At 46.4% G+C, this 22,412-nt stretch overlaps 3 protein-coding genes across 3 annotated transcripts; all 3 read left to right on the top strand.

Annotated features, from left to right (window-relative positions):
- The first annotated feature begins 2,081 nt into the window (after nt 1-2,081).
- On the top strand, nt 2,082-5,226 carry LOC127297297 (SUMO-conjugating enzyme SCE1). The gene is made up of 5 exons (XM_051327595.2): nt 2,082-2,242; nt 2,326-2,409; nt 4,558-4,710; nt 4,798-4,911; nt 5,023-5,226. The coding sequence occupies exons 1-5, from the start codon at nt 2,171-2,173 to the stop codon at nt 5,083-5,085; spliced, it is 486 nt and encodes a 161-aa protein (XP_051183555.1). The 5' UTR covers nt 2,082-2,170; the 3' UTR covers nt 5,086-5,226.
- Nucleotides 5,227-6,273: 1,047 nt separating this feature from the next.
- LOC127297296 (phragmoplastin interacting protein 1) lies at nt 6,274-9,082 on the top strand. Its single transcript, XM_051327594.2, has 3 exons — nt 6,274-6,749; nt 8,393-8,439; nt 8,536-9,082. Exons 1-3 carry the CDS (start codon nt 6,399-6,401, stop codon nt 8,879-8,881), a joined length of 744 nt encoding a protein of 247 aa, XP_051183554.1. The 5' UTR covers nt 6,274-6,398; the 3' UTR covers nt 8,882-9,082.
- Nucleotides 9,083-16,441: 7,359 nt separating this feature from the next.
- LOC127297295 (protein FIZZY-RELATED 2) lies at nt 16,442-20,904 on the top strand. The gene is made up of 10 exons (XM_051327593.2): nt 16,442-17,143; nt 17,286-17,408; nt 17,501-17,605; nt 18,435-18,614; nt 18,766-18,828; nt 18,929-19,123; nt 19,754-19,855; nt 19,943-20,005; nt 20,111-20,179; nt 20,275-20,904. The coding sequence occupies exons 1-10, from the start codon at nt 16,586-16,588 to the stop codon at nt 20,332-20,334; spliced, it is 1,518 nt and encodes a 505-aa protein (XP_051183553.1). The 5' UTR covers nt 16,442-16,585; the 3' UTR covers nt 20,335-20,904.
- The last annotated feature ends 1,508 nt before the right edge of the window (nt 20,905-22,412 follow it).

Below are 22,412 nucleotides of genomic sequence, written 5' to 3'. Positions count from 1 at the left end.
CTATAACATGACTACGTACAGGATATTTTTTTGTCTTTTTTGTACACGCCACATAAAATGTTGTTTCTCCACGAAAACTTGTACACTAACATAGAATGTCATGATGTACACCAAAAAAATTATGTCAGAATTTTTTACCATTTTTAAAATTATTTTTTAATTATTTTATATAATGGGAGCATTTGCTCCTATGAGCCAAAACTCCTCCTCCATGAAAGAGGCACTTTATTTCTCGCAAGACCTGGCCCTTTGTGAACTGCATTCTGTCTCCCTTTTGGGCTCACTTTTTTGGGCCTAATAGTACAGGCTAACACAAATCTAGTTCCTGTCTTCGACTCCTAAAATGTTCCTGCTCTTCTTCGAAGAGGAACTTGTTCAGGAAAAAATTGCATGATTAAGTTACTGTGCAAATTAAATGAATGATGTGTATCTTCCGGTCTCTCAATCCAGGCGTCAAGACTGAGAAGTCGACTCCAATTTCGCTTCCTCCTCATCCACTGACCCGTATGCACGCATCAACCTAACGATTCCAGCCAATAAGAACAGAAGTAGCATCCCATTATTCTCTGACGGACCCATCTGCAAATCGCATACGAAATGAGGCCGGTGATGCGATGGGACCTAAGGTCTCGTTTGATTTTAATGAATTAAATAGCAATTATTTAGAATTTAGATTTTATGGGAAAAATTCTACTACATAAGTTGTTTGATTAGTGGACACATATCTATAGAAACTAATCTTGTTTATCTCCTTTCGGTTTTAATCGACGTAAGAGAGTGAAGAAAATGAATTACTCTCTCCATCTCGGTTTAACAGCCGCACACATAGTTTAATTTTTTTGCTTTAACCATTATTTTGATTAACAAAATATGAATTATATGCCATAAAAATTATATCACTGGAAAACTCATTTGGATACGAATCTAATGATATAACTAAGTCAGGAGCGATAGGGAAGCCGCCTATAGGAGTCGAAGGACGAAAGTCCGTTAGACCTGATGAGCCTCCAGACCATAGCACCCTCTTGGGGAAATTAGGAGCACCGCGTTGCAAATGCACGAGATCAAAGAAATCTAGTGAAGCTGTGGATGAGGCTGGCTAATGGGATGGTCATCTTTCGAACCAAAGTAAAAAAGCACTTAAGTTTCATCAGATCCATACTTACGGTTAGTGGGTAAGCTACTTAGGCTAGGAAATAGGTACACATAGGTTAGATTTTGTAGACATAAAATTTATATTTTGTTGATCAAATCAATGGTCAAAATTTATCTTAAAATGCGTGCGTGTCTGTTAAACCGAGACAGAGGAAGCAACATTGGTTGAAAGTAAAGTTAATTAATAGGAGCAGAGAAAGTAGCAATATTGAGTATAAATCCTATATAAAAAAATAGTAGATCATACTTCATGAATTTTACTTTTCGGTATTACTAAACACACTTCATCTTCTAAAATTGGATTCAAGTAGACATGACATCCTAATCCTATGATTTTTCCATTTTTATGTTTTCAGTATATTATGGATTAAAGGAGTCGTAAATCTCCCCGAAAGTGGATAGGTCGAGTTACACGTAACCTTTATTTTTCAAAATTTGAAAGTTATATTGTATTATGGGGCAAAATCTTAATGTAAATTTTTCCAAGTGTTCAGTTTAATTTTCAATTTTTACTGTGGATGTAAATCACCCCATGTTTTCCTTTGCCATTCTTCGTCCAGCTGTATCCCACCACGCCCTCACAAACGTTGACCCGAGAGAAAGCAACGTCCGCCCATCCATCATCGTCAGGAATCCAATGCCCAAACAAGAAAAAAAAGAGAGATAAATATTCGAAGCGTACAACCGAAGGAAAAGGATACGGTGGGCCCCACCAGCAGTCCGGTCCCACCTATGCAGCCCGTGCAGCCCATCGCTTCCCGTGCCCCGGTCCCAGCCTTACCCACACCTCCTGCGTCCGCTGACACGGTGGGCTCCACATAAAACCGGCCCCACCGCTTGCCTGATGTAGCAAACGAAAAGGTCACGGCGAGTTTCCCATTTATTTTAAATCCGCAGAAAAAACGGTGGGCGGAGTTAAATATACGAAGGCGAGGCGACCCACCGCACGCGCTTGACGACTCCACTCTCCCCCACCCCGCCCCGAACCAAACCGGAGCGCCGCCGCCGCCGCACCATGTCGTCCGGGGGGATCGCGCGCGGCCGCCTCGCCGAGGAGCGCAAGGCGTGGCGGAAGAACCACCCCCACGTGAGTCTCGATCTCGTCCTCCCCCTATCGCAGATGTCGCGTCGCCGACGGCTGATCTGTTTCCCTTTTTCTCGTCCTCGCAGGGCTTCGTCGCCAAGCCCGAGACGGTGGCCGACGGCACCGTCAACCTCATGGTCTGGCACTGCACCATCCCCGGCAAGCAAGGGGTAAGCAACCGTCCCCACCCCCCGAGCCGATCGATTGCTTGATTGATTGATTCATAGTCTCGAAACCCCCACCTACTGCTCCGCGCGCCTGATTCTAGATCGGCGCGGCTCGAATAATCAGATCTCGTTCGGCCGATTGAGATTAGGTCGTGCCTCCGCGCGCGTCTGTACCCGTCAGGCCGTCCGAACTGGGGATTCTACATTGATTTTACTTAAATCAATAAGCTGTCACTTTTTCCCCAGATCAGGGCTTATCATTAGTTCGTCTGACCCTTCGGCGTGCATAGTGCTGTGGCCTGAGTTTTGGTATGGTTTGTTCACGCTTTCACCATGGCCTACTATGCCTTCTCATAGCGGAGTAAGGTTGAAATGTCCTAAGTAGTGTCTACCTGCCACTGGTTTATCCTTTTCAAGGGAGTGTTCATTGCAGCAACTACTAAACTGCACGGCTGAACGGGAAAGGGTAATGTTAAATGATGATTCACTAGGGCTTTAATTGATTGCAGCCAGAACTTCAGCTGTTAGGGATTTCTGCAGGCTCTGTAATCGACTCGGCTGCTAAGTACTAATTAGGTCCTACTAAAGCAGTGTTAGCAACTGGCGCAACTGCACCGTGTGGCCTGTTAGCAAAACTGGCGCAACTGCGCCGTGTGGTTTCAGTACCGACAGCATAGATGCCCTGCCAACTTGTTTCCAGTCCTACATACCCATGGTTTGTTCATGATTTAGGTTGTTTGCCCCCATGCTCGGTGGCATTAGTTGTTTAGAGCTAAAGCTGGGGTTATGTTCTTGAATTCCTGGACATTCTCTAGTGCTTCTCATAACTCGTAATTTTGTTTCTTCTCTGATCACGTGAAACTGTACACAGTCCCTAAATACACTGTGCATGTAACCCTAAGCCCCACCTACTTGTCCATTCACTCTATTCTTGTTTGAGATTAGGGAGTGCCGTGGTACGTTTATTTAGCTCCGACGCCTTCGAAAGAGATTGTCCTAATTTATTTTACTCTGTCGAACTAGTCCCGTTGTGAGGTGTTGATGTGCCACTTACAAAGGACTAGTAGCAAGCTTTATTAGATATAATCCCAACTTATACAAGCTTACTATAGAAAGACTGTCAGTCGTTTTGAAGAGACATAAACCGACTCGGTTCTAGAGTTCTAGCTAGCTGTTTGTTGCATTCTTACCCGTTAAGCTCGACCAACTTTACAGCTGGTGGTCAACTTCAGATTTGCTTGTACTACTGTTCCTTGCCAACATGCAGCTATCTATAACCTGGACTACAAACATCATGCAAGTTGTACTAGCATACCTACTCCTGCCGGCATGCATGTATAGCTACTTGACGAGATTGCTTCTAACAGGAAAGAGCATTAAGTAAACGAATATAACTGTTTGTGTGAAGCACATCTCTTTTAAAAAGAGAGGGAGCCTTGGGTGAGAGCTAGTAGCTAGCTCCAACATTACCATGGCAAAAATGCCCATTTTGGTGCGAGTGTCACTGTAGACATCTACTTAGTATCTGAATACTACTGCTTTATGCATAAACTTGTACACAGTTAGGTTATATGCTTCAAAGGTGTTGTTAATTGCAGTAATCCCTGTCTACCATGGTTGCAGTGGACATGTGCAATGATCAAAGAAAGGTTAACTATGAGTTAACTATATTGTGTGCAACCCCATTTGGTAGGAAATTTCTGGATGCTCTTTAATTAAATTGGCCAAGTCACTAAGGCCCTAATAAAGTTGTGTTAGCATATTAGCAATGGTTCAGAATCTACAACCTTGAGTTCCTTCCAGGTTATTCCATTCTCTCGTAGCAACTGTTCTGTCTTAAGCTAATTTGAGGTGTCTACCAGTCAACTATGAATATAAATGAGCCAGAGTACTTTGAAACATGTCCATGATTTGGTGTGGCATACTAATATCATGTAGAAAACGATCTAAATCTTTTCCCTTGTCATTTAGGTCGTTTGAGTTCGGTAACGATAGTGTCTTAGTGATTTGGTTCAGGTTATTTTCTTGAATTCTTTCAGATATCAGCCTTGTGATCATTCAGAATTTGTTGCATCTCTGTTTACGTACAGAGTTGTAGACTGTTGTAAATGCATGGTGTGGCTATAATGGTTTCCATCTTCTGTTTTGCAGACTGATTGGGAAGGAGGATACTTCCCTCTTACCCTTCATTTCAGTGAGGATTACCCTAGCAAACCTCCCAAGTGCAAGTTCCCAGCAAACTTCTTCCACCCGAATGTTTATCCTTCAGGAACAGTCTGCCTTTCAATCCTTAATGAGGACAGCGTAAGTTTGCCTACCATTTGTTAGCTATTATTTATGTAATGTCAGAATTGATACCCCATGGTTTACAGTCCGATTTAATCCTTTCAGGGTTGGAGACCAGCTATTACTGTGAAGCAGATTCTTGTTGGAATTCAGGACTTGCTTGATCAACCAAACCCTGCTGACCCTGCTCAGACAGATGGTTATCACCTTTTTATCCAGGTTAGTCAAGAGTGACCACAGTCAGGGTCCAGCTAATGCTTACTGGTGTCTAACTAGGCCTCCAAAATCATGTCAGATATAGTCCTGTAGTAACACCATTTTGGTATGCAGGATCCAGCTGAATACAAGAGGCGTGTTCGGGTTCAGGCCAAGCAGTTCCCTCCGTTGGTGTGAGAGCATTCAGCATTGGCTGCTTACTGATCCATGCTGCACATCCGCCTAGTTCTTGCTAGATCTTAAATGAATGCCTCTGCAAATATGGAATTAGATCAAGTATAACCCGGAATAGGGTGCTAGATCTCTGAGAAGTATTTACCTTCATTGTGGGACCAATTGCGATTTAAGACCGTCTTGGTTGTAATCGGAATTTCTCAACTGTTTGAGTGCTTGTTTTGTGGGTTAATGTCAAACTTCGGTTTGTCCTGTTATCGGAAGAGGATTGTTCTGTGTGTCACTGCAGTTCTAAATGCTAAAGAACATATGTTTTTGGATGCAGCATTTGCCATGTATCTATATATATGCTTGCCTCTCTTCTCTTCTGATATGTGGTGGATTGAATGTTGTGTTTTACTTAAACCTGTGTGTTGGTGTCGTCAACGAAGCATTTTACATCGATTCATTGTATTAGAAAAATGACGATCTTAAGAATTGCTGTAGCATATGTTGAGTCGAGCTTGCACTCCTTGCATATGCTGTGCTTTCATTCATCTTTATCCAGTCTACATGCATTTCTATTAATTTATCTCCCTGTTATTGTATATAAATATACCCCTCCAAACAAAATAGTATGTCAGTCTGTGTTTTGCACAAAGATATGCTTCTTATTTTTGAAATACATTTAAAATGCATTTTATAATACTATAAAAAAATCCAGCAAAAATTTAGTCTCTACATGTTGATGTTCTATTCTTGTAAAGTTGTTTCACGAAAAAACAAATATGTTTGTGTCATGTAAAAAAGAAAAAATTTGTTGCTAGCAAAAGTTCTTTGTGAGAAATCTGTTTGTCTTCATCATTTTTATGCATGACAAAAAAATCATTTTTTATTCAGAATATTTGGGACATTTAAAAATCTTTATTTTGGTAGCAGGAGCATATGTACACAAGATCAAAGGTGCATCTTTGTGTATGATGGTGTTTATATCTGAAATTATACATCTGTGGCAACATCATTACTTTTAGGCCACAAAAGAGAATATCACAGGTTATGAAATTGTTTTGATCCTATGATCCATCTCTGGCAACATCATTACTTTTAGGCCAGAAAGAAAACGAAATTTTATTTAGAAATACTTTCTGGCCTATATAAAAATGGAGAATTCTAGCAGTTGTAGCACTACTTAGAGTAAACTCAATCGACGGTGTGGATCTCATCTCCTGCCGTGCTGCTGCCGCTACCCACCAACACCGAGCAAAGCAGAATAGGGCAGCTCATTGTCTCGGCGGCGGCGGCGCGAAGGCAAAATCGGAAGGATTAGGGTTTAAGCCATGGCGGCCGAGGACCAGACCCCGCGAGCCCCAGCCAACCCCGAGAAGACCAAGAAGCGGAAGAAGCCCAAGAAGGACAAGTGGGGCCAGCCCATCGCCGCCGCGGCCGACGAGCCGGCGGCACAGCAGGTGCACGAGGCACCGGAGGAGCCTGCCGCCGAGGCGGAGGAGGCCGGGGGGCGCTCGGAGAGCTATGAGTGCGGCAAGGTGGTGGCGAGCGGCATGCCGTACACGACCACCGAGGAGGAGATCCGGGGGCTGTTCGACAAGTTCGGCCCCATCCGCTCGCTCCAGCTCTCTCGCTTCCCGGACTCCGGCAACTTCCGCGGCCTCGCCTTCGTCACCTTCGAGGTCAATACTCAACTAGTATACTGCTGTTATATCTGTCATATTGAATTATTGATGCCGTGGCAATGATTTTAGAGTTCATACAGTGGCACATCAGGATTTGCTCTAACTTGCCCCCCAGCCGGAGGTTTAGGAACGAACTAACAATGGCCGGTCATTCGGAAGTTGCAACAATTCGCGTTTTTTTTGCTTTGACCTGCACTTCCCCGGACGGCAAATATGAACTTGCACTGCACTTATTGGCAGTATACTTAGCATTTAGCAGCATAGTATTTGTAGGTGTCGCCTGATTGTTTGAGGTTGTTGAATGAGCTATGTACATTATGTGTTAGTCTAGGTTTCCATCCTGATTTGTGATTTCAGCGTTGACTGGTTAAATTCCTTATGTTATGGGGTATAAACCAGTGGCGGCTCCAGGATTTACATACTAGGTATTCATTGCAAAAAAATAAAATCTCAAAGCAATATAAGAACAAAAACGGCTGCTATGTAGTATAAGACATATGACCATTATTTTAGTACCACTATAACAATTTTTAAATGAAGTATCAATACATCAATACTTTTTTTTTTTTTTTTTTTTTTGCATTGAGGCAGTACCTCTTGAGTGAAGAATTGATGATATGCCCATCATAACAAACATCCTCATCCTCATCGAGATGGAAATCTGCTTCCCAGGATCATGATCGAGTTACTCCAAATCTGCTTGTGTTGGTTCATCATTTTCATCGTTTTCTTCATCATCTTCTACAATTCGGACTGGGGTTGCGCCGGTGCTGCTGCTCTCCGGTTCATGTTACACATCTGGTGATTGCACTAGTGCCAATTGCAGATTGTGCTCACGGTGGTCATGATAAGTAATTAAGTAGAGAAGTATTTGATTCAAGAGTAGTCTAATTCAGTGTGGATGTTTTATCTGTCTTTCCGTCAGTGCAAATAGGCTATTGCCAGCAGCACTCTTCTTGATCTGCATTACAAGAAAACAAGGGAGAATTTCAGAAAAATTAGTGAATTGAGATGCATCTACGAAATTCAGGAAAATTAGTTAAATATAAGCTGCATCTAAGAAATTATATATGCTAGTTCTAGTGCTTGTCTACTAGTCTACTAATCTCCTAAACAGCTAATATGGTACTGCTAAGTACTAATCAACTAGACTGATGCGATGGGGAGGGGATCAGGAGAATAAGAGGTGAGAAGACTGAAGATTACCTGGGGAGTGGGTTACTGGCAGTTGACGTCGTGGCGCCTGCAGCAGGCTCCGCTGGCCAGTGCTCCGCCGCTTTCTGCCGGTCACTGCGCCGCTACTCGCCTAGGGCCTGCCGCGCTACCGCCCGCCTGCGGCCGTGTGTGTGCGTGCGTGGGGCGACAGAGGTTTGTGTGCCGATCGTGAGCGGGTTTGACACATGGGCTAGTGGGCTGCTGCACGATAAATGGATAGATGTATAAAATTTTATTTTGACAGATTCTTTGGTATTCACCTGAATACAGGTGCATACCCCCAGCGCCGCGAATGGTATAAACATGCTATTGCTGCTATCTCTGAAAAATACTGGCAAAACTGAAGAAATATGGAAGCTGAAACTTATAACTGGATAGCTTTAAGTTTGATTGGATAAGTCTGATTTTATCTTGCTTCATTTCAGTCAGACGAGGTTGCCATGAAATCTCTAGAGCTGGATGGACACAAAATGTAAGTCCCTGCCGAGCATGTCTGTTCGTTTCTCTTGAAGTCGTGGCGGCATGCAGGCGAAATCCATTCTAACTGATACATGTGTGGCTTCTCCAGGGGCAACAGGTTTATGAGGGTTGAAAGATGCAGAATAACTGCGAGCTCGAAGAGGCAAAAGAAGTCGGAGCACCAATCTGATCCCGAGAAGCCCGATGGCTGCCTCTCGGTGTATGTTGGCAACCTCTCATGGAACATTACTGAGAAGGACCTGCGAGATTTCTTCAAATCATCGAGGGTTGCATCGATAAGGTTTGCCGTCGACAAGAGGACTGGAGATTCCCGCGGTTTCTGCCATGTCGATTTTGAGGACGATGAGTCGCTTGAGAAAGCTGTAGGGATGAATCAGTCTGAGCTGCGGGGAAGACCTGTGAAGATAGCGTATGCGATCATCAACAGGGCCTGAAGGCTAGCTGGTGCTCAGAATCCAGCATTATTGAGCCAGCGAGTTTTGGCCTTATGGTCCTGCCCCCTTGACTGTTTCCATAATGTTTCTATAGAACCTGGAGTCATGTCCGTGTCACTTTCACCAAACGTTTGCCTAATGTAATGCTTGTGTAACAAATGCTTATTGGCGACATGTTATCAATCTATCAACCTTTTGTCCGCTCGCTGCACTTCATTTCATGAAAGACTTGTTGATACATTCCTCTGTCCAGCACAGCTGCGATGATTTTGTGCCTCTACTGAAATGCTTTCCTAGTTCAAGTTGATGCTGAGGCGGTGGTATAACAGGTAGGAGAGCTGTGCAAATCTGTCCCTCGTATGTTTGTTAGAAACGTCTATCTGTAAATACTTTTGACAGGTAATTGCTTGCAGGGAAAGTTCGTTTTGGTTAATTTTGACAGTGTTCCTCAGGCACACCTACACTCTCGTCTTCTGTGATGTTTTCGGTTCTTGGTAAGAGTGTCTCCGATCCTCCACTTACACAGTACTACCTCGAATTATTCATGTCGGAGACATGCCGTGTCAACACGGATAATAGATTTGATTAGGGCTAGGGTGGTTACACTGTCTTTATCAGATTGCCCGTTCCTGGTGGTCCTATTGCAGGAAAGATAACTGGAGCACATTGGGGCGAGGTTCTGACTACTATCGCTTCATTTCGGTCCTTTGCATCGTGAACATGGAAAAAAATAGCGCGCTATTCCAACGCTAATAAGCGTCTTTATAAGATATCACGGAGAGCGATGACGCTGTTATTTATTTATAAGCGTATTATTCACGTTAATAGCATGCTATAGCATGCTAATAGCGTATTTTTAGACCCACGCTATTTTGTTATAGCACGCTATTTTTTTCCTTGATCGTGAAGCTATTATGCATTAGAGTGGTGCACCCTTCATCAATCTGAAGGTACCGATGATTGTTAATTTAGGATCTATCAGAGATGACCACCTCACTTAAGCATCTTTCTGCTTCATTTGGTACTGGACTACTGGGGTGGATTATGGCACTCGCTTCGAGAGGGATTGCGATGGGGTTTAGTGAGATGTTAACCCCCGCACGAGGCATATCGCTTTTCTTGAACATATTTGTACAAAGAGTGAAGTTTAATAGTACAACTTTCAGAAATGTATTGAAATCGTCAGATTCACCGAAGCCTCCTAACACCATCTTTGCAGTTTAGAATTGGGAGAGCCATCGAAGGCCAAATCAAAGAGTGAAGTCTAATAGTACAACCTGGGGTGATATGTTTGTCTCACGGAATATTGGCTAAATATGTTGTGTAAGAAACATTTGTGGGCTAAATCTTATCAATCTACCACAAAACTTATATCCTCACTACACTTGATTTTGTGGGAATATTTGCTGATGCATTGTTCTGTTTGGCTCGGTTGCGATGGGTTTGTGCAACTGCTGAACCGCTTTTCCAAATTTAAGTTGATGTTGAGGCATTGGTAACCTGCGGTAGACTTGTCTACCGTATGTTTGTTAAAAACATCTGTCTAAATATTTTGGCATGTATGGAGTACTACTTGCGTGTTCCTCGGACACGCCTGCTGCTACCATGTTTTCTTGTTATTGTCACTGGTAATCTCTGATGCTCCACTTAGACAGTACCATCCCAACCTGTTAATGTAGGAGACATACGCTGTCTTTATCAGATTCCTGGTTCCTTGTGGTCATAATGCACGAACTGAATTCACATTACTGTCGCTTAATTTCAGTCTTTTGGTGCAATGGTGCATGATGATTTACCCTTTGCTTGTAAAAGCTCCTGATTATTTAGCATCTCACTTAATTAAGCATCTTTAGGCCCCATCTGGCACCATGGTGGGTTATGGTAATCAGTGCGCAGAGGGATCACGCTCGCGGTAGGAATTATTGAGTTGTTAACCCTGCACAAGAGGTCTTGCTTTTCTTGAACGTATGCATCCAAAGAGTAAAGACTAGTAGAAGTAGTCCTTACTTTTTCATGGGACGAAGGGAGTACAACATTTCAAAATGTATCGAGATCATCTGGTTCACCGAAGTGGCGAAGCCGCGTTAACATCAATCTTTTCAGTGTAATTTTTTTTTTGAGAATTTTGCAGTGTAAAATTGGGAGAAGCACCGAGTGGCAAATCGAAGCGCTTGTTCCAAATGCCGAAGGAAGTACGGCCGGCCGGAGGATGGATAGCCAGACACAGACATCAGATGCGATCGCAAGTGAGGCTTTATGTACGTCCTCTCTGAACTGAAGATGTAGTCAGCTTGCCGGCGCCCTCGGGAAATAAACTGCTCATACGATCCCAATTCCCATCATTGCTGTTGTGTGCTATGCAACTGTCTCAGGGTAAAGGAAACATGTCATCCCATCGACAGCGCTGGAGTGCTCGACGATGCAACGTAAACCTTACCAGTTACCGGTGCCTGGAGGGTCTGTCAGGGCATCTCCAACCGGCCGACCCATCCCGCGCCCGCGCGTCCGGATGGGTCCAGACGGACAAAAACCCGGCCCAGCGCGCGGACCCATCCCTAAAACGGATGGCCGCGGCGTCCGGAACGACGCAAACCCGGCCCAAATCTGGGCCGGGTTTGCGTGGCCGCGGACGCGAAAGGCTGGTCGCTCGCGTCCGCCCCTTGTCCGCCCCTGGCCCGCGTGTCATAGACATAAATATTTGTTTTCATTAGAAAGAAATCATTACAATTTTTTTTAACTACTACTTCTATCCTACTACGTACGGGGCCGGCGGCCTTGCCGGCGTCTCCTCGCCGACTCGCCGTCGGGGCCGTGGATTTCACTCGACGCGGGCGGCCTGTACGCGTGAGGATTCGACTCCAGCTTACCAGCTGGGTGGCGCGGCGGCGGCGGCTTCGGCGGCGGCGGCGGCTTCGGCGGCGCGGTGGCCGGCGGCCGGCGGAGGCCTTCATCCTCCTCCTTTCCGCCCGCGCATACCTCAAGCGACATGCCTCTGCGGCGGAACCATCCGCCTCCCGCATACCTCAAGCTCCTGCGCAGGCGGCGCGTTCCACGGCGGTGCGCGCCTCCCGAGCGGACGCGCGCGGGGCACGGGCCTCGTGGTTCTCTGCCGCCGGCGCATGCGCTCTTGCCGGCCGCGCTCCGCCGACGCAGCATCCTCCGGGAGCGCCGCTCGGGCGAGGGCATCCGGATGAGGTGACGGGCTGCTCGCATAGCGATCGGCTCGTTCTTACGGCCGAGGAGGTCGCCTAATCGGCGGCGGCCGGCGCGCCGGTGGCCTCGTGCTCCCTCGTCACGCGCGTGAGATCGGCGAGACGGCTCCTCGATGGCGGCGTTGATGTTCGCCGGCGCGAGGTCCCCTCGTCGACGGGCTCCTCCGCGGCGGCCGCGCCTCCTCCGCGGCCTCGTACCGCCCGTCCGCGGTCTCGTGCCGGCCGTCCGCGGCCGCCTCCACCATCTCGGCGTCGGCTGCCTTCTTTCCCGCCTCCTCGGCAGCGACGCGGAGCGCTTCGTCATCGGCGACCCACCGCGAGTCCGCGCGCTCCTCCTCCTCCGTCCGCGGGAACCTGGCCCGGGCGGCGAGGAGGAGAGCTTGGCCCACGTGGACCGCGGGGTGCGCGGCATGGCGACGGAGAAGGTGGAGTGGCCGCCGGAGAAGGTGGAGTGGGAGAGGAAGGTGAGATGCGGTGCGTGTGAGACCGCCGCCGTCTTTTATAGCCGGCGATGCAGCGGAAACATGGCGCGAGCGCGCGCCAATGGTGTTTTCGCGCGCGGGAACCTTGGTACGCGCGGGATCTTTCCCGCGCGTTCCACCGCCCGCCATGGCTGTCCCGTCGAGGCCTGCCATAGCGCAGCGCCGCGCAACGAAGACGAACCACGTGGCGTCTCTTTGGGTCGCCGCGTTGGGCGCCGCGTGCGACCCAAACGGACGTCCGCGTGTCCGGACGGCCACGCAAACGGCCCAAAACGGACGGCCCAGCGTCCGTTTGGGTCGGCCGGTTGGAGATGCCCTCAGATCGCCGCAAGGTTACGCGTGCATTCACTTCAGTACCGATCGAGTACTGACAAACGAACGTGGGCAGCTAGCGAGACGATCACTGCACACTTTGTTTCTGACCGGCAGCGCGGGGCCTAGCTAGGTTGTTTTTGTTTCATCCACGCTACTTGTCGAAATGATCTCTACTTACATTAGCTAACAATGTCGAGAGTTGCTCACGACGACGGTGGAAGATCGGAGGAGTTGCACGTACGGACACGCTCTATTTGAGTCAAGTTGTCGAGGCAGATCTAGATCTCCTTATAATTACCACCAGTTCACCTTCACCACACACACCCAAGCAATTAAGTGCGGCGCGCGTTGGATCGATCGCGATGGACATGCCCCGTTGTCACCACGCCATGTTGGTCAGATCCTTGGCACGCTTCTGCGAATCGATCGATCGATCGAACGGGCGAATGATTCTTCCAGATTTCTCGGCTCGTGCTAGTTTTGGAATATTGACCGATCTAGATCGGGAGAAGCGTGTAGCCCAATCTACCCGAACATGGGACGAACATCCTCCTGTGTAGGAGAACATGGCACCGAACATGCGTCGAATCCTTAGTTACAGCATCTTGGACTTGGAGGGCAGGAGAACACCACAACCTAGCCTAATGGCTAGACGTAAATAGACTGACGAATATCTACCGTCACATTTTAGATTTAAGTTGATCTAGAAATGCGTCGACACAAACAACGAACACGTTCTTCCGCGTCCTCTGGGGCCAGCTTGGCAGCCACAGAACGGCCGCTTCACCTTCTGCGACGTGTCTTCGGCTTTTTAAGGCAAGTGGCGGCATCCGCAATTCTAAAAAAAATCGCCATTGCCACATGGAGCCATTCGTGCCTCGGACCACCACCGGCAAGCCACAACAAAACCCTAAAAAATGGGCACGTTGGACAGAGCAGTGGCCAGCGCAACGCCTCCACAACGGCCCCTCCAACGCTAGCGGGCACAACTCCAACGCCACCGATGATCTCTTGGCCTGCGCTGGAGTATGTCGACCTAACCGTCAACTACGACGAGGAGTAGGCAGCACAACGGCAATGAACCCTAGGGAGGGCTTTATCTATTTTTATTTTTGATGTCCTTTTTAATTTTATTTGCACCATGTAAAATAAGTTAGATATACTGTATTAGATATGATCAAACATAAAATTGGGTCGAATCGCAAGTTTGGCTCGGATTCAAAAGGATAAGAGGAGGACACGGTCCTTATTTTTTTTTGTCTCACGGAGATGCCCTACACCGGAACAGCCAAAACAAGCACCCTCACTAACAGTGTAGCAATGTAGCATCCACCCAGATGGATATCGCCAAACTAGCGAAACGAACTCGGATGACCGGCTGACGCCGATGGATCGCCCTGCAGCTGTAGGCAGGTCCTTCCTCGCAAGCTGGCTGCCTGGCTGGTTGGTGGTAAGTGAATACAGGACCCTCTACTCGCGTTTTAAGGGGCGAAAAAATACGGGGCATGTTAGACATGCTCTAACTACTCATGCCCATCTGAATAGCAAACACGCACGGTGGTGGCAGGGCCGGTCCATAGATTTCGGGGGCCCTAGGGCGAAACGACACCAAGGACCCCTTTTCATAGTGGTTAAGCTTTTCTAGGGTAGGGGGCCATTGCCCCCCTACTATGAAAAAATCCTTAAAGATATTTATTTGTGTTAAATTTATATATCTTACTTAAAGTTTAAGCATGATTAGTTTTCTAGGCCCCTTAACAATCTCACTCAAACTTCACCACTTGGTCACACACAAAAAAACTAAAAAAAATTATTATTCAGCAAGATAAATATTAGGGTAATGCAATAATAAACTAAATAATATTTACATTTGAAAGATCCATGGTCTTAAGAATATTGATGAAGATGTTTGAAACTATTTATTTCTATTGATCGCACGAGCTATATACCAAGATTATTATTTCTACCAATAGCTACTTGTGTACATGTGTATTGTCCGCGAGAAATAGAAATAATCAGAGAAAAAATATGAGGGTTCCTGTTGTTCAGCCCATTAGAGAAGGAGTCAGAGTATAGGCACGTTAAGCTACAACATCAACCTTCTATTTTTTTCTAGAATTATTTCAAACTCTACTGCCTAAAGAGTATAAATATAAGTGTAGTAAGTGTACAAACAAATCTTAAACTAGGGCCCTAACTGTTGAGGGCCCGGGGCGAGCGCCCCTCTGCCCCGTCCTATGAACCGGCCCTGGGTGGTGGGTGATCAATATCGCACCATGCTCGTCAGACGGCCATATCGAATTATGTAGTATCGGATTTGTAGCAATGTAGAAGAACCACACGCACTACGGCCTGCAGTCCACTTGTGTACCTTCATCAGAAGATAATACACAAACAAGAAGTGCGTCCGATTTGCCATTTTCGAACACAACAGAGCGTCAAGATAGCTCAATTGAACTAACTCAAGACGCTGTAACAATTCCTGCGAGATGGAACTCTCGTTTTAGGGTAGATCCGCATGGCCCTTTCCCATTACACATCCTTGTGAAGCCGAACTTCAAAATGGCTCGTCCCGTAACCGGCGACCATGTAATCCTTCACACATTCGAGGAGGGTTCCCACATTTTGATAAATCGAGCACCGTGGTAGAATTAGGAAACAGTTTTGTTGGTTATTTTTTCGATGTCTCTTTACATGGGTTTGGGGGTTCTCTTGGTTTCGGCGAACATCCGCACATCCCCACACCCGCGCTGTATTCGTACATATTTTTTTTAGCAATATTTGCTTGATTTATGCATTTGTTCTTGGTTCCAAAAAGAGTTATATGAAGAAAAAAAATGTGGCAGCACTTGATCAGCAATGTAGCATCCACCTAGATCGACATCGCGAAACTAGCAAAACGAGCTCGGATCATCGGCTGACGCCGATCGAGCGGTGCACATCACTGACGCCGCACGCACGGCACGCGGCCAACGCTAGTCCAGCTCGGACTCGTCATTACCCGGCCAGGGTCCACCCCAACCATCCCTGGAAAACAACATCTGCATCTCGATGGATGGATCGACCCATGGAGGTCCTTCCTTGCAAGCTGGCTGCTGCCTGGCCGGTAATGGTCAGTACTCGATGCACATCTGAATCGGATTCATAACAAACACAGTGGCGATCAATAATCGAATTGTGTATCGGATTAGTAGCAATGGCCTGCAGTCCACCTTCAGAAGATAATACACGGACACAACAAGAGCGTCCGATTTGCCATTTTCGAACGCAACAGAGCGTCGAGATAGCAAAGCCTTTTTGAGAACCAAACAATGCCTTCTGTTGTACTAGTGCCACTTGGCTTCGAAAACCGGAGCGGTTCGTCCATCCATGTGCTTCCGAACAAAAACGAAAAAGAAAGGTTTTGTCCGATTCAGAAAAGAACAAGATAAACTGTTTATTTTGTTAGGCTTGGGAACAAGATCTCCGCGTGGCCCACGGCGCAGCGAGAGCGCATAAATACGGAGCCATCGCAACAGGCATCCAACAGAAAGTAATAAATCCGAGTAAACAAACTAATCGTAGCGTGGGAAGGAGGAGAGAGAAAGCGCGCGAGCGAGCGAGAGAGAAAGAAAGAGCATCTCAATCGCGAGCGGCGCAAGAACCCATATCACATCCCCACCGCCCCCGATCCCCAATTCGCCCGCCCGCCCGCCATGGAGCACCACCAGCACCCGCCGTCGCCGTCGGCGGCGGACCCCAACTCGAAGCCGCCCACGCCGTCCTCCTCCACCCCCGCCGCGCGCCTGCCCGCGGGGGCGCAGGCCTCCTGGCCGCCCTCCTCCCCGTCCGGCGCGCAGCAGCGACCCTCCTCCTCCGCCGCCTCCTCCGCGCCGTCCACGCCCGCCTCCCGCACCGTCTACAGCGACCGCTTCATCCCCAGCCGCGCCGGATCCAACCTCGCGCTCTTCGACCTCCCGCCCGCCGGCGCCGGCGCCGGCGGATCCGCCGCGCCGTCGCCCTACTGCACGCTCCTCCGCGCCGCGCTCTTCGGGCCCGACACGCCCGACCGCCTCGCCTCCTCCGCCGCCGCATCCTCCCCCTCCTCCTCCTCCCCCGCCAGCGCCAACATATTCAGGTTCAAGGCCGAGGTGCCGCGGAACGCCAAGCGGGCGCTCTTCGCCGGCGGGACCGACGACGACGACCTCCGCTTCCCCGGCGTCTTCTCCGCCAAGGGCGCCGGGCCCAGGAAGATCACGAGGTCGCCCTACAAGGTTAGTTGTTACTCTTTCTCCCAATTTCATGGATCTCCCGGCGCCAAAGATTCCGTCTTTCCTCTTCGGCCGCTCTAAAGAGTAGGATTTGAAAAGCTGTGCGCTGAAAATGTGACGAAATTTTTCCTTGTGTTGCTTCTAGGTGCTAGACGCCCCCGCATTGCAGGACGACTTCTACCTCAACCTCGTGGACTGGTCTTCGCACAACGTCCTCGCCGTCGGATTGGGGAATTGCGTCTACCTGTGGAACGCCTGCAGCAGCAAGGTGTGCAGCCAGTGCCATTCTATCCTGATGGCGAGATTTCTCTTCTGAAACTTCAGTTCTACAGACACTAAACAAGTTTTATCCCTGCGCAGGTCACCAAGCTCTGCGATTTGGGGGCGGAGGACACAGTTTGCTCCGTGGGCTGGGCGCAGCGTGGCACTCACCTTGCCGTAGGGACTAACCAAGGCAAAGTTCAGGTTTGGTCTTTGCTCCCATCTGGAATGATTACATGACTTGCTCGCGGCTCCATCAAATTTAGGATTACATTTCAACCCCAAATTTCGCCCAAAACAACTCTAGAAACAGTCTTTCGCCCGCTTTCTAAATAAAGCAAAATGGCCGAACCAAGACAAATAATACAGTAGTACATTGAGTTGTGCGAATTTCGGAAATTCGCAATACTACCACAACACCCCAGTAGCCAGCAGGCCCTGCATTGCGGTACTTTCATTAGTTAGTATATGGTGGTATTTCCTTCTTGATTGTACTAACGCCTTTTAGAATAAATCAACCTTGCCGTAGGGACTAACCAAGGCAAAGTTCAGGTTAGGTCTTGCTCACATCTGAAATCATTAGTACATGATTTGCTCACGGTCCATCAAATTTAGATTAGATCTCAACCGCTAATTTTACACAAAGCAACTCAATTACCAAATAATTCGGTGGTACATTGAGCTGTGAGAATTCCGGAAATTCTCGCAATACTACCACAGCTTAGCATTAGCCAGCAGGCCCTGCATTGCGCTACTTTCATTAGTTAGTCCATGATACTGTTTCCTCTTAATTGTACTATCGCCTTTTAGAAAAAAAATCATGAATGTACACCAAGTCTTGCCATTCAGATACCATTGTATGGCGGGTATAATTGAGTTCTGTGCAAAACACCACATTGAAATATGTTCAATTAAATTTGGTCCCGTTTAGCTCATATCTCATTTGGTGAAATTGACGAATCGGCGTTAGTTATTGGTAGAACAATTTTACGTTCCAATGGTGTTCTGTAACTGTGATTCTCGTCTTATGTAGATCTGGGATGCTTCACGATGCAAGAGAATGCGAACCATGGAAAGCCATCGCATGCGAGTTGGTGCTCTTGCATGGAACTCTTCATTGCTTTCTTCCGGCAGTCGCGACAAAAACATCCTTCACCATGATCTCCGTGCTCCAGACGACTACATTAGCAAACTTACTGGGCATAAATCTGAGGTAATATTTTCTTAACTATTCATATAATATGGCATCTTATGTAGACCGTTACAGTCTTTTGTCTGTTTGTACAATGTTTGAATTATCCTGTCAGTCTTCTATTTTGCAATTTCTAATATTGCTTATAATTTATAAATTTCTCAATTCTCAGGTGTGTGGGCTCAAGTGGTCTTATGATAACCGTCAGCTTGCTTCTGGTGGTAATGACAACAGAGTAAGATGCATGTCCATATGTTTCGTCGCAATGAACTGTGTGGCACTTCGATTTCAGGATGTTGTTTTCTTCTGCTCATAACTTTTGTTTTCTGTCCCAGCTTTTTGTTTGGAACCAACATTCAACACAACCTGTGCTGAAGTATACTGAGCACACAGCAGCTGTGAAAGCTATTGCTTGGTCTCCTCATCTAAATGGCCTTCTTGCATCTGGTGGAGGAACTGCAGATAGATGCATACGTTTTTGGAATACGACCACAAATACGCACTTGAGTTCCATGGACACAGGAAGTCAGGTAATTCGCTTGCTATCTATCCTCTCAACAGTTTACATGCAGCCCTTGTTTTTTTTTTCTGAATTTAAGTTGGGTCTGTACTTCTATATTCAAATATCATGATCTGGATACTTTTGGAACCTTTGGACTTTATTCGTACAGATGCATTTGTTTCCTACAAAAATAATCAGAGAAGATCTAGGGTATGTGTTTGGATTGTGGCCAAAGTGTGCCCTACCAATTTTTTAGTCATGACTAAAAGGTTGGCTCCTGTTTGGATGGTTGCCAAATTTCTGGCATGCCAATGCTCCACTACCAACTCGTTCATTTTTCGAAGCCAATGTTGGCCAACTTGTGGGCAAGGAAAGGCTTAACCAAACTTTTGGCTAGCCAAAATCTTGGGTAAAAATCAAACACACTCCTAGACTGGCTGGCCTCTGCATACTTATATATAAAAAAAAGTATGTGCCATGAATTCTTTTGGAAAATAACGTGGGCAATACAATATCTCCATAAGTGTCGAGAAATTTGATGCTTCAATTGTTCACGTTTGAGACTGTCAGATATTATGTGTTTTGAAGACTTGTGGATGTGGTAGAACTAAACATGCTGCTTTTTTACATGTTCTCATGATGCTAAATGTCTTAACAGGTCTGTAATCTTGTGTGGTCCAAGAATGTTAATGAGCTTGTTAGCACACACGGATACTCTCAGAATCAGATAATTGTGTGGCGGTATCCAACAATGTCAAAGGTATGCCCCAAGTTTATTGTGTAGCTTAGTTATTCCATACCTTTTCTGTTTTGTACTAATTGCGGTCAATTCTCTCCCAATTTGCAGCTTGCCACATTGACAGGCCATACATTCAGAGTATTATATTTAGCCATCTCCCCTGATGGACAGGTGAAATTCTCTCTTTGAACCATACGGACTTGACTTTTTTTTGGTTCTGTTTGGGGTTCCTGGTGTAATTTCTTCTCACTGTTTTTTCAATCTCGATGTGAACAGACTATTGTTACCGGTGCTGGTGACGAGACGCTGCGGTTTTGGAACGTGTTTCCGTCTCCCAAGTCCCAGGTACTTGCTTATTCTTGAAATGTGTGTTTGATATCTATATAATTACACCTCAGGAGGCGTTATTCTAATCTTCTAGCCCCACACTTATGTTACAGAGTGCTGACAGCTTAAGTAGCATCGGAGGCACATCATTTGTTAGGAGCTACATCCGGTGACCCGAGGAAAATGCAGTTTTGCCAAGCTTGTAAGATTATCACATCGAGTGTTGATGATCACCAGCACCATTTCGTTCCACTTGTAGCACCCGTCCCTGCCTCCTCCGGATCGTCAGCCATCAGAGGCCAGCGTCATTTTAGAGATAGCACAGCACAGGATGATTGGCTGGCTTGCGCGGGATTCGGCTGAAACTGTACATAGTTATTCAGGAGCGGCGACGTCGCGGGAGTGAAAGATGGCAGATGTTGATGCACAAGAAACATGGACCATCCAAACTGTTGCATTGCCTAGATCACCACGACCTCTTGTTTACGTTCCAATTGGAACTGTCCGACGATCAAATTGTTTCTAACATTGACTGACGCTTGAAGCCCTTTTATTTTATTCATTCTGTTTTCTTGTTAGGACAAATTCATCATGTTGTTTTAGAAATTGAGAAATTCAGAACTGAACCTTACTGGTCAGGTTGGCAAGGCATGTGAATTCAGAATTGTACCATCTCTTTTGCTGCCAGATGGGCAGGTGGTGAAAATCCACATGTTTATCAACTGATTTTCTGGCAGCATCTATATACTGTTTGCAATCACTGTTCTGCCCGTGATGTGACACTGATATTGGTTCTGGTTGGACGTCGCGATCGGACAGTACAGGATAGCCCTCTCGAAAGGGCAATGAAAAGATGTGGTTATCTGGTTAGCCGCTAGGTCCCCGTGAACACTCGTATCTGTTGTGAGATTGGTTAGCACAGTTGGGTGGTACTTGCAAGTTGCAGCACCGTGAACAGCTAGAGGAAATATTCCATCGCCATTGTTAAGAAAGATGCGGCCGGATTGGGCCATTAGGCAAGCATGTTTTAATCACCAACAGCTTCTCTCTTTAGTTTGTTATAGCTATTACCTATTACACTCCTATCATCTTTGTTGAACTGTCCAAGAACTTCTTTAGAGGGATCGAGTTAGTTTTCAGATGGTCTCTCTCTGTAGGACATGGAATGGAACAGGTAGGTTTACCAATAATTTGTCCAAATGTATGATAGAAACCATGTTCCTTTTCCTCATCCTTATCAACTCTTCCCCTCTTGTCGTAGACCAGAGTGACCCTTCATGGAAGATGTGTGGCCTCCTTGAAAGATGCGAACCAACTAACTAAACCAGCCATGGCTCCATGGCCATGAAACATGGTTTTCCGCAAACAGTCGCAAGAACCAACGTATCACCGAACTAAACAAAGCTAGTTGCATAATTATTTTAAGCTGTGAGGCACACACAAGCTACTCCACCATAGATCGGTTACCCCTCTTCTTTTGGTTCCCAAATTAATGGAGATGACATCGGTTACAATAATTGATCTTCGTCCCATCTTTCGACGAGATCTTCCTCCCATCGTCAATGGTGGTATCGGAAGATTAAACTTCTCTTGGTATGGTTCTTCGGATCTATCTTCGCCGAATCAATCTAGGATCTTTTCTCATGGTTTCCGCGAGAATGTTTGTCCTCGCAATATTTGTCCCGGTTGTACGTCCTCAACAATGGCGATACATATTCTCGGCTCCCCGGTGATGTCGAATAGATGTTCGGTTGCTTTTCTTTGGCATACTGGTGTTGATACTCTTGCCAATGATGATTGACTATTTCAATGGCTGCACACATGCACGTAACCTTAACATTGCGATTAAAATTAAAATTATGAGAAAATCTTTTTTGGTATTTTCTGTGGTTTAGTATCTATCTTCGGCTACCTACAGGAAAGTAGAAGATTGTGTCATGGAAGAAGAAAGATTTTGAAGATCTCGAATATTTATTGGTTTTTTGAGACTTTATTTTGTAATAGTTGAAATTCGCTCATGTATCTTTACCATGTACTATTTGTACTATAAATATATATGGTATTGATTGTAAAAAAACAAAGCTAGTTGCAAGCAATGCAACTGCCGTTACGGGACAATTATACGATTTCTTTAGGGATAGGGACAATTATAAGATATTTTTTAGCAACTTGATGACCCACAAGTATAGGGGGTCGCAATAGTCTTCGAGGGAAGTAAAACCCAATTTATTGATTCGACACAAGGGGAGCC

The sequence above is a fragment of the Lolium perenne genome, chromosome 4 (assembly GCF_019359855.2).
Source record: "Lolium perenne isolate Kyuss_39 chromosome 4, Kyuss_2.0, whole genome shotgun sequence".
Classification (NCBI taxonomy): domain Eukaryota; kingdom Viridiplantae; phylum Streptophyta; class Magnoliopsida; order Poales; family Poaceae; genus Lolium; species Lolium perenne.
Note: the sequence above shows the minus strand (reverse complement) of the source record. Positions and strands in the feature narration are given on the sequence as shown.

Coding starts and splice junctions, on each gene's coding strand:
- LOC127297297 (XM_051327595.2), top strand. CDS start 2,171: ATGTCGTCCGGGGGGATCGCGCGCGGCCGCCTCGCCGAGGAGCGCAAG. Junction 2,410..4,557: donor CCATCCCCGGCAAGCAAGGG/GTAAGCAACCGT, acceptor TCTGTTTTGCAG/ACTGATTGGGAAGGAGGATA. Junction 4,912..5,022: donor GTTATCACCTTTTTATCCAG/GTTAGTCAAGAG, acceptor TTTGGTATGCAG/GATCCAGCTGAATACAAGAG.
- LOC127297296 (XM_051327594.2), top strand. CDS start 6,399: ATGGCGGCCGAGGACCAGACCCCGCGAGCCCCAGCCAACCCCGAGAAG. Junction 6,750..8,392: donor TCGCCTTCGTCACCTTCGAG/GTCAATACTCAA, acceptor GCTTCATTTCAG/TCAGACGAGGTTGCCATGAA. Junction 8,440..8,535: donor GAGCTGGATGGACACAAAAT/GTAAGTCCCTGC, acceptor TGGCTTCTCCAG/GGGCAACAGGTTTATGAGGG.
- LOC127297295 (XM_051327593.2), top strand. CDS start 16,586: ATGGAGCACCACCAGCACCCGCCGTCGCCGTCGGCGGCGGACCCCAAC. Junction 17,409..17,500: donor GGAACGCCTGCAGCAGCAAG/GTGTGCAGCCAG, acceptor ATCCCTGCGCAG/GTCACCAAGCTCTGCGATTT. Junction 17,606..18,434: donor CTAACCAAGGCAAAGTTCAG/GTTTGGTCTTTG, acceptor CGTCTTATGTAG/ATCTGGGATGCTTCACGATG.